Source organism: Arctopsyche grandis, chromosome 9 (genome assembly GCF_051622035.1).
Source record: "Arctopsyche grandis isolate Sample6627 chromosome 9, ASM5162203v2, whole genome shotgun sequence".
Taxonomy (NCBI): Eukaryota; Metazoa; Arthropoda; class Insecta; order Trichoptera; family Hydropsychidae; genus Arctopsyche; species Arctopsyche grandis.
The window spans coordinates 6,309,304-6,321,190 of NC_135363.1; the positions used below are offsets into that span (position 1 = coordinate 6,309,304).

At 32.7% G+C, this 11,887-nt stretch overlaps 1 protein-coding gene across 1 annotated transcript; it reads left to right on the forward strand.

The window, feature by feature from the left end:
• Positions 1-989: 989 nt before the first annotated feature.
• On the forward strand, positions 990-10,205 carry LOC143917462 (beta-hexosaminidase subunit beta-like). Its single transcript, XM_077439035.1, has 10 exons — positions 990-1,111; positions 1,190-1,405; positions 4,701-4,923; positions 5,006-5,121; positions 5,761-5,969; positions 6,187-6,299; positions 7,622-7,826; positions 9,292-9,508; positions 9,589-9,785; positions 9,859-10,205. The coding sequence occupies exons 2-10, from the start codon at positions 1,211-1,213 to the stop codon at positions 10,016-10,018; spliced, it is 1,635 nt and encodes a 544-aa protein (XP_077295161.1). The 5' UTR covers positions 990-1,111; positions 1,190-1,210; the 3' UTR covers positions 10,019-10,205.
• Positions 10,206-11,887: the final 1,682 nt, after the last annotated feature.

Genomic DNA, 11,887 nt, shown 5'->3' on the forward strand with positions numbered 1-11,887 from the left:
AATGCAAAAGGGTAAAAGGAAGACCACAGGAAAGATGGGTAGTAGTAAGTACAAAATAAACAACAACGCATGAACACATAAAGCGTACATGCGTTAGGAATTAATACCCGAAATATGCCGTGCGAATGCACGCACACCTCAGGTAAACATAAAATGTACTAGTGATTTTAGTGGTTAATAAGTGTACGCTGGCCAATAAGAGCGAAATCACACAGGGAAGAACGGCACGTCGCGTGCTTGGCTCCCCGCTGTGGGGGTTCTCCTACATTTCTTCAAATATTGGATACACCGTTATCGATCACTGTCAAGCAAGGATAAATACAAGGATAACATTTTACCGAAAACACTCCAGGGGGTGATTTTAGGATGGTGTGTGCTGGGCGTTCCATGAATATATGCAAGGCACGGCCCATTTTTTTCGCATGTTTAAAAGCAGGGCTTTTTTCCCACGTAACGCGGTGGAACGGCGTTCCGGCACCTTTTTGTATCGGAATTTTTATGTTTCAAATGGATATTCTATATAATATAATCTTTTTCAATAAAAAAACTAGACAATAAGTGAGTTCAGGCACCTTTTTTTTTCAAAAATAAGCCCTGCAATATCTAAAAAAAACCACGTGCCACGTGCATCGCTGTGTGTTTTCGCCCTAAGTCTGCTGATGACTTACACCCAGTCCACATTATCTTGAAGACATCTACTTGAATAAAATCGTACATATATGCCGCATATTTTTCGCATGTTTAAAAGTATCTAAAAAAAACCATATGTCGCGTTCCTTCCTGTGTGATTTTGCCCTAGCTGTAGCGTTTCACCTAAACTGATTAAACTATTGTATGTATGTAGTTCGATTAAATGTTTAAACAAAGTCACGTTGAATTGATATCAAGTCACCTAATTAATTTTTGATTTTTCATTGCAATGTATTTTCCTACAACAAAATCAATAGCCATTATTTTGTCACATAATGTTATCGTCCACATTGATTCAGATATTAATTAAAACAACGTGACGCTCGATAATACGACGAGAATCGACTGGCATACATTTGTATATATATATATAATCTGGATGTAAACTTTGCGTTTTATTTATTTATAAGACGTTGCTGTGGTAAGTCGCGTTTGCTCGTCGCGTAGCACAGATTTGTGATCTGAGCACATACTCATCGTTATTTTTTTTAAACTTCAGATATACACACTGTCTTCCAAGATGGCGAACTTTAGTAATATGGTTCGCTGCGTTTTTCTGTTGACGACCCTGTTCGTTCCTATAATATTGGGGTCGTTCATTGAGAAGCCAGGACCAAGATACCCACCCACCAAGGGAGAAGTGTGGCCCAAGCCACAAAATCAAGTCAAAATTGGCATCAGGATGGCTTTTGAAATGGAACAGTTTCAGTTTAAGGTAATTATTTCATTTCATTTTTTAGATGGATTTTATTTTCATATGTACATATGTTTGGCTTGTAAAATTCATATACTTATTGATACTACCTACTACATACGTATATAAAGTTTGTTTGTTAGGTATGCATGTCTATGGTTATTTATTTTAAATTGCCAAATTTTATAAATTATGTATCTAACTTAAATCATTTTTAAAACGGTTTTGTACATTTTTTTTTATTTTTACTTTTTTCCCGTGGATTTCGTTTGAAATGTCCGGGAAATTTTAAGTTTTGGGCCAAAATTAAAATTGAAATATATGTATGTACTTTTGAAATAGAAAATATCAAACATTGAAAATTAACCACATATTAAAGCCGGAAATTTACACACTACAAATTATCAAAATTACTACAGACTACAACTGTAAATTTTTGAAATATTAATAATAACAAAAATTAATTACTTACAATTTGAAAAAAATCAATTCTTGTATACATAATTGAGGAGTCATTTATTTTTATACATTAAAATATTTATAATTTACAATAAAATGTTTTCTAAAATTATAATATCAAACTTCTCGGTACTCTATTTTGCAACGGGTTCTTATTTTAGAAAAAAATATTATCCAATAACGATATACTTTTTTTTGACCAAGAACTATAAAAGAAACAATTTTTATGAATAGAACAAACGAAATATGGTTAGAACTGTTTATCTTGAAAAATAGCTGCTACTATAATCATTTTATATATCGATATGATCTCTTCAAATAATGATTAACTGAGTTACATTATATATACATAATAAAAATGCATTCATATTTTATAATAAGAGAAACACTAGTCGTTGGCCGTGGTATGATCTTTGACTAGTAAGATTTCAAAATTAAAAATAAGATCTCTGTAAAATTACTCAGTACTAACTGTATCCTCGACGGTGCTCCCGTTCACTACTTATTGATAGCAACATATAAATTTAAAACTAATTGACGTCAATATATTGTATAAATCCAAACGACTATTACATGGCCAATGATTGTAATCTTTTCCTATATAACCTTTTCAACAAAATTTAGTAATAATTTCGAAAGTTATGGCTGAAATATTTGGAGAAGCATCGCATATAAAAAGCATTCGACCCGCATGCGGCCCGCGAGCCGCAGTTTGTATCACACCAAAGTAAATTAATTTTGTTGTGATTATACAAGATATATTTATACAAATATAGTAAGATATATAAAGTATTTATGTAAAAATCATTTATCATAAAAGTTTTCCAGTATGCATATTATCGCAAGCATGTTTACTGTAATCGATATCGATCCACAGAACTGTGGAAATCGGTTAGCCTAACGGGAAATTGTGATATTACACGCAATACAAAATTATAAAAGTAGGAATTTTAACCATAATCTCACCGACAAACACAAGAAGTTTTCGATTTTCTTTTCTCCGCTCTTTAAATAAAATTGCAATATATTTCAATATAAATTTTGGGGTCACTGGGTTACCGTTTGACCTCTAAATTGAACTGTGAGTTTCGTACAACGACTCGAATTACCGAGTGTTTAATATATAATTCGAAACCGGACACAAACACCCGACACAATTTAGTGTATCAAAAAGTATTTCAACCCTAAAGTGACTCGAACTATTAACCGATGTTGTTTCTAAGCGCAATCACATATAATTTTCACTTTCAATTATCGCTTATGGAGATTGGTTATCATTGATTGATCGTTCTTAAAAACAAACCGATCAATTACCTAATTGTGTGCTATCTGATGTGATTGATTTTTGATTTATGGAGTCGACCCCCCAAAGTGATAGTTTTATCTATTATATTGTATACAGATTGATTATTTTTCGTTTATTATATAATCAGTAAAAAATATAAAAATGTATCTTATGTATAGTGCGATATAGCGTTTAAATATTATCTTATTGAATGAATCTTATAGAGTAAGTACACAAAGTTCTGATGATAGTGTAAGGTCAATAGATCACTGGGTAATCATAAAATTGATTATTCATTTGAATTCCACTATTATGATATTAGCTATGTATTTATTTAAAAATGAAAAAAAAAACGAGGGAAAGATTAGTGACGCAATAAAAAGCGTATGAAATAATAATTGCAACATTATTAATATGATTTTATTTTAAATGAATGAAAAAATCATTTTGCTTATTACTTGATTTGTTGAGTTTAATTTTTTTATCTTTAAAATCTCCGTACTTATGTATATATTATACTTTTTATGTATGTATATAGTATACTTTTTTGTATTGTCTGTACACATTTGCTCAAATATTATGCACGAAGGCGGATCGTACGGCACAGCATGTCTAGATAGACTCTAGCTGTGAGGGGCGTAGTCTCATGTCATTGATAATTCGTATGATCTTATTATTTAAACAGACATGGTTATTACCCTTATTAATTACTGTCACACCTATGTCAATACAAGGATAAAATATCACCGAAAACACTCAAGGGGGTGAATTTTGGCCTGGATCGCCATAGCATAGATTGTGCCTGCTAGCAGTTTCTTTACATGTGCAAAACTATCTAAAATAAACACATCTGTGTGTCTGCGCCCTTATGCTAATTTCTTCTTTGGACTTTGTTTTACCGATTAGTTGAATTCAGATGCATAACTGTTTACTTTTGTTTTTTTAAATGAATATAAATTTATTGTACAATTGAGTTGTCTTAATAAATATGTAGTAGAAAGTATTAACATTGGCAAAAGTTTTATCCAAGTTCTTAAAATGGTCAACAGGACATTGAAGTGTTATAACGGAAGTCGCGTACTGCACTCCCACAGCACTTGCATTCAACTTAATGTGTTCTTTAACTGTTCTTTTATTGGATTTTATAATAAAATTTTATATTTTTTTTAAATATAAGTATTAAATTTACATTAAAAACTTCTAAAATTTTATTGAAATCACCTCGAATTCTTCAAAAAAGTCATATTCTATTGTAATTGGTTGAAAAAATATCTTATTTTTAAATGAATATATCAATAATTCGTTTGTGAAGATGATATTCTGCACTTTAAAACACTTAAATATTATCGAATAGAAAATTCGGTAATATTTAGAACACGTGTTTGTACGTCGAACCATTACCATTTACGATAGTGTTGCCTCGTTTGAAGATATACACATATTATTTAAATAATTGCATAATAATTTAAACCAATTTGTCAATTCTACACTTACAACACTAATTGTATACACTCGATTACAAAACGATAAATAGTAAACGATATGCATGTAACGTATGTATGCATTGTTTAGATCGTTGGCAATAATTCTCCACTCATAGACGAAGCAATCGAAAGATACAGCTTCATTTTGAGTCTGCAAAGTGGTAGGAAGCACCAGAGGAAGCCATCCAATCGTAGAATGAAGAATGAGAGGAGAACTCGTTTGGCTGATGATGATCTTGTTATGAAAGTCCTCAACATCAACATGACAGGACAAGATGAAGCATGGCCCAGTTTGCAGATGGACGAATCATGTAAGTATTTTCTTCTTCTAAAACTACTCGAAACTTTCTCGATGAGTTTTGTTGAACCAACTGCTTTTTTCGATACTTTCAGACTGGCTGAACATTGATGATGTAACAGGAAACCTGATTAGTGCATCTCCTTGGGGAATTTTGAGAGGCTTAGAAACGTTTTCTCAGGCAATATACAGAGGAAGTCCTCTCAGTAAGGTCTGTACTGAAATTACCTACATAGTTTACTAGTGCATAAAAATATATTTTTAAAACCAAATTCAAATTGAAACAACAGAAAATTTGCTACATTTATGCTTTGTTCTAGTATTATTCATACGTATGATCAGAAATAATTTTCAATGACCTTTATGTGACATGCTTAGCTTTTACGATAACAATAATATTACCCAAAAGAGCATTAAAAACATTAAATATCATTCTTCATATGCAGATTGCAATGTTTTTGTTTACAATATCTACAAATTAAAAAGAATAGCTTTTAAAAATAGATATGTTTGTATCGAACTCAATAAGTTTTTGTTCAAATTTATGCATTTAAGATAAATAAAACTTAATTTTACTTTTGGGGGTTCAGAGGGGGCCATTTCTCTTTTCTAGATATTCGATTATTCGATCCAATTTGATCCAAATCGATCATTCATTACTGATAGTTTAGACCAAAAGAAACTGCAATAAGTTTAAACATGTCGATTAGAAGCTTCTTCAAGAAAAAAAATTGGTTTTATAAAAAACAACCACAAACTAGTCAATTTTTGCTCCCCCTTGGAAAAAGTTGAAATGATGTCTCTAATTTGTACAATACAAACTTACTTACATATTAAAACACTATTTTAGGACCTATTCATCAATCAAACTTTGATCTACGACTTCCCTCGATTTCCTCACCGTGGTCTACTTCTCGACACATCTAGACATTATACATCAGTCACCAAGATAATAAAGATGTTGGATGGAATGGCGTATAATAAGTTGAACGTTTTCCATTGGCATATTGTTGATGATCAAAGCTTTCCATATGTCAGTGCCAAATTCCCAACCATGAGGTAAGTTCCATGTCAAACTGTCAAACTGTACAAATCAAATCTGAAAGATACTAATACTGAAATACATAATGTAATAAGATTTTGATATAAAAAGTCTCATTTCGATGTTGGGATGTCTGACATCTCCAACCAATCCAAACGAGACTTTCAATTTTAAGTTCAAATCTTAGACATTTCCTGAATTTAATTTATTTTAATACAATCAATAATATTTCAGTCAGCTGGGCTCTTTCACTCCAGATCTCATTTACACTCCAGCCGATGTGCAAAGAATCATCCAATATGCCAGGAGACGAGGTATCAGAGTGATGCCTGAATATGATACACCCGGTAAGTGCATCAAATATTTATTTATTTATTTTAAACAGACCATTGTGGCATAACAGGAATTCCTAAAGCACCACAATGGTCAAAAAATATAACACAAAAAAGAAAAAAAACAAAATAACAATTAAACATAAACATAAATACATCCATACATAAACATAGAAAATAGCATTTAATAATAACAGATAAAGTAAAAATATCAAATAAAATATAGCATAAGGAATGCCTTGCACCTACAGCCAGTTTCAATAAATATGTAAGAAACAACTACAAATACAAAACATCCCTGTAAGGCCCAAATGGAAGAGAGTTAATCAAAATTTCACTCATAAATCACAATCAATCATGAAAACAATGATGAGCGCAGACTACCAGATAAATGGGTTAGAGTAATATCCGACAATTTACGCTCACTAAGGTGGAAAATATCACATTCAGTCTCGGCAGCAACGATTTCATTAAGAAGTCGGATAGCTCTTGGAATAGGAGCCATTCGAAAAAGGACTGTGCGGGCAGGAGGTACAGCCAGCAAATGATGATGTCTACCACGCACATAGTGATTAGGGACATAAAGTCCCAACTGCTCCAGCAACAACGGGCATGACGTATTACCACGTAAGAGCAGGAGAACGAAACGAATTAATGAGAAGTTTCTCCGAAGTTCAAGGGAATTATACCCAAGCATGCCCAAAAGGAAAGGAGTGGGGTAGAGATATGGGTAATACCCATATTCTTTCCTATATAGGAAACGAAGAAATGCTTTTTGCACTTTCTCAATCATCAGAGAGTAATTTGCTTCATGCGGATTCCACACAATCGCATTATACTCTAGCTTACTTCTCACAAGCGAATTGAAAAGCAAGCGAGAAGATAAAGGATTGGAGAATAATCTTGCATATCTCAAAACAAATCCAAGTCGACGAAAGAAAACGTCAGCGACTTTCTTGATATGGTTGTGAAAGGTGAGCTGAGGATCAAAAGTGATACCCAAATCGACAATAGATTCCACACGCTTCAACAAGACGGATCTAATGGAATATCCGTGACAATAGAGCGAATGTGCACGTCCATAGCTCATAATTGCACATTTGTTTAAATTAAGTTCAAGGCCTAAACTAGAACTGAACTCCAAGACAGCGTTAATATCAGCTTGAAGGAGAGAGGCTTGCCTCTCATCCTTGACAGCAAAAAATAATTTAACGTCGTCAGCAAACAAGAGACATGATGCATTACATAAAACTCTAGGGAGGTTATGGGTTAAATATATAGACACGTACTATGAAAAAGAGTCAAAGTTAATATTTTGTATAATTTTTTGATTTAAGGACACACAAGATCGTGGGGAGTTGCTTATCCGTCCCTTCTCACCCAGTGCTACACAGACGATAAACCCAATGGTGATTACGGTCCAATGAATCCTGCCAATCAAGATCTGTATCCTTTCATGAAAGATCTGCTTACTGAAATTGTCGACGTTTTCCCCGACAAATATGTGCATTTGGGTGGAGACGAGGTTGAATTTGATTGCTGGTAATTATATCAATTGCTAAAAGTGTTTGAGATAAAACAAAATTCCACCATAATAGTGCCATTTACGTATCCTTATGGCATTGATGAGGATACGTAATGCATATAATATAGCAAAGGTCGTTTCATTCACAAAGGCCTACCCCCACTCCCAGTAAAAGATGCGCAGTTTCAATGATCAGTACACGAATCTAGCATGCGCGTCTTTTCCGTGGAGTGCGGATGAGCCTTCATAAAATGAAACGACCTCTACCACTTTAATGAAGATACTTAACGCACGAATCAATAGAATCAAGCTGACATACATTTTGTGGTAGTTTCAGCCTAAAGTCAGTTTCGGCTTAGTGCGATTACATTATAAATCTTAAACAGATTATAGACATCCAGCCGTATGATATTTCAGGTTAATGGCATAAAATAGTCCAGTGCTAAAAATCTCCAATTATAATAATTGAAAGCTACATATGTCCAGAGTGACTTAAATTTTCGGTTAAAATAATTAGAAATTAACTACATATCGATTCCTTGTCTGCATATTCCAGTATTATTATGCAAGTACATAAAAATAATAAGGATTTAATTTGTGAAGAGACACTTGGTACAGGACATGATAAGACTCGGTTCGGTGATTATTGGTCACAAAGCGCTCGCCCAAAAGTCACTAAAATCTCTATAACGGAACATCTGGAATCCGGAAAGTCCATCATACTAACACGAACTTGAGTGCCAAATATTCCATATTCGCGATTTTCATAGCAAAAATTGTCTTTTGGACGATCGCCATGTGACTAATAATCCAATTACTATAAGACTCGTGTAGCGCTTTAAACCATTTTTTTACTCGACGTGTCGAAACTAAGTGCGAAAACACACGTGGTACGTGTTTTTTTAGATACTTTAAAACATGCGAAAAAAAGCAGCACCCCTAACCCATATACATAGTACACAGTCCAAAAAAACACCCCCTGGAGTGTTTTCGGTGATATTTTATCCTTGTATATATCCTTGCTTGAAAGTGATCGATAGCTGTGAATCCCATATTGTATGAAAGAGAAACTTCGCCCAAATTCGGTTTGGGGAACACCCACTGTCTCAGCGGGGAGCTAAGTATGTACATGACGTTCCGTACCACTCAGTGTGTCTTTCGCCCCAACTGTCACTTGGTCGCGGTATATTACGCAGTAGTTACGAGTTCATAGATTGATTGAATAAAATAAAATATACATACATATGTATTTATGTATGTACATATATACGTAAATCCACAGCGTAGTATACTGATAGAGCTATTGCATACCAGTAGATAAGTAGATCGTGGGTTCAAGCCCCGACCAAGAAAACTGCTGGCGGGGTTTTATGGTTATTAAAAAAACACATATCGATCGTCTTCTGTTAGAAATTTTAAGGATATTTATGTAAGCCTTTTTACCACATGGATTTCTAATGTCATAAATTTGAATGTTTACAGGAAAAGCAATCCTGAAATCAATGCATATATGGCCGCCATGAACATTACCACTTTCACCGGATTGGAAGAGGTATATATTCAGAAAATTGTGGACATGGTTAGAGATTTGGGAGCTTATTCTCTCGTCTGGCAGGAAGTATTCTTGAATGGAGTAAAATTACCACCAGGCACTGTAGTTCATGCTTGGACCGGCAACCAACAAATATTGATGTACAATGTTAGTAAATCTTGTCCAATTATAATACTCCATAATCTTAACAAGTAATACAATATAAATTTAAAAACTTTTATTACTAGATTACTTCTAAAGGATTCCCCGCATTGTTGAGCACGTGCTGGTATCTTGACCATCTTTCCAATGGAGGAGATTGGCAGAAGTTTTACAATTGCGATCCCCACAACTTCCCAGGAAATGAAGAGCAGAAAAAATTAGTCATGGGTGGTGAAGCTTGCATGTGGGGAGAAGTTATCGACGACAACAACGTTTTGCAAAGGTATTTCATGATGAAATACTATGTAAATAGACAATTTAATACAAATGATACTTACGTTTCTTAAATTTTGAAGGATATTCCCAAGAGTCAGTGCTACTGCTGAAAAATTATGGTCAGCTGCTGAGGTAAATGACATGGAGGAGGCCAGGTTCCGATTGGAGGAGCACTATTGTCGAATGAACAAGAGAGGAATTCCAGCACAGCCTCCCAGTGGTCCTGGTTTTTGCGTATAAAATATGACTATGGTACAATAAGATAAACGCAGCTGGGCAGTTTCGTGTCTATTCGAAATTTAGACTCGTACGTTTGAACATTGATTGCATTCAAATTTGTATCCAGTTTGTGATTATGCTGTTAATGTAATATATAATTTTATGTAGTATAAATAAAAAACAATTAAAATTAATATCTTTGTATATATATATTTGCCTTATCTTTACTTTTACCAAAATATTATTGTAGTTGAAGAATTGTTCTAATGACGATGAAATATAGATATTTAACGGAATGTAGAGTCTTTGTATGACTTTCAATAATGAGAAGTGGTTGAAAGAGGGTCCTATGGGTGAGAAATATTGGGATATCAAAATATTAAACTTTCAATAGGGTCATTGAATGTTGAATCACGTGTATATTAATTATTATCGCACATATGTACACACCAATACGTACATATGTATGTATTATATAATTAATATGGAGGTTCACTAGTGTTTTCCAAACTTTTGACGTTAATTAACTCTTTTTACAATAGAATTTACAGATGTTTGGTATTGTTTATGTTTATAATAGGCAATAGATTTAATTTAATTTTAAATATAAATATTCTTCTAACTAATAAATGTCTATTTGTTGGTTTGAATTATTACAATTTGGTTGACAATTACTTTTAACGTCTAAAAAATATAAATTTCCATTAATATAAACTAAATATGTCCGTACTAGCTAGAGGTTGTGATTTCTCGACTTTTTTTGATTCTCGAGATTCGAGAATCTCCTTTTCTCGGAATATTTGAATCCCGAGATTTGAGAATCTTATTTTCTCGGAATATTTGAATTTCGAGATTTGAGAATCTTATTTTCTCGAAATATTTGAATCTCGAGAATTCGAGATTTTCTTTTTTTGTTTCTCGAGATTCTCGAGAATTCTTAAGAAAGTATATATTTTTTTAATGTAGTGAATTGATTTTTTTAGCATATAAACTGGACTACATACAAAAATCAAAATTACACAAACACTACATATGTATATTATATCAGGGGTTTACAACTTTATTAAAGACATGACGAAAGAAAGATAAAGAGAGATACAATAGAACATTGAATAGAAAAAAAATAATAATACAAATAATAATTATAAAAGAAGGCATGAAAAGAAAATAAAAATATACAAAAGTAATTTAAAATAGTAAAAATAATATGTAAAAAAGAATTTTATAAAATTCCCAGTGTTGCTACCCGGCTTTGCCCGTGTTTTTGTGACCGGACAAATAATAAAAATACTGAGCATCTATGCATATTAAAATACTGACTATAAATTGATAAATATCTAAGGAACAAATACTCGAATAAATAAATAATGAATCAAAAATCTTTGTTTTATGTGTGTTAAGTGGGGTAATATTGTCAGTGAAAATATATTTTCACTAGCGTTTTAGTGATATCATAACCGAATAATTTCGCACTAGTGACTAGTACCTACATGCACATACATATATGTAACTTAAAAATGGTGCGATTTCGTTGTAACATGTTTATATGTACTTATATGATGACCGAATAATAACTTACCGGACAAATAATAAAAATACTGACCATCTATACATATTACAATACTTCACAAAATTATTTACGAGTTAACAAGTATACAAATCAGTCAGTTTATTGAGCAAAAACATGTAGTGATAAATTAAGAATATTCTCGATATTTTCGAGATTCTAATAAACGATTTCTCGAGATACGAGAATCTCGAATTTTCATAATAAAATATTCTCGAGAAATGAGAATCTCGAAATTTTACAATAAAATATTCTCGAGAAACGAGAATCAAAATTTCTCGAGAAATCTCGAGATGAGATTTCTCGATCACAACCTCTAGTAC

Coding starts and splice junctions, on each gene's coding strand:
- LOC143917462 (XM_077439035.1), top strand. CDS start 1,211: ATGGCGAACTTTAGTAATATGGTTCGCTGCGTTTTTCTGTTGACGACC. Junction 1,406..4,700: donor TGGAACAGTTTCAGTTTAAG/GTAATTATTTCA, acceptor TGCATTGTTTAG/ATCGTTGGCAATAATTCTCC. Junction 7,827..9,291: donor GAGGTTGAATTTGATTGCTG/GTAATTATATCA, acceptor GAATGTTTACAG/GAAAAGCAATCCTGAAATCA.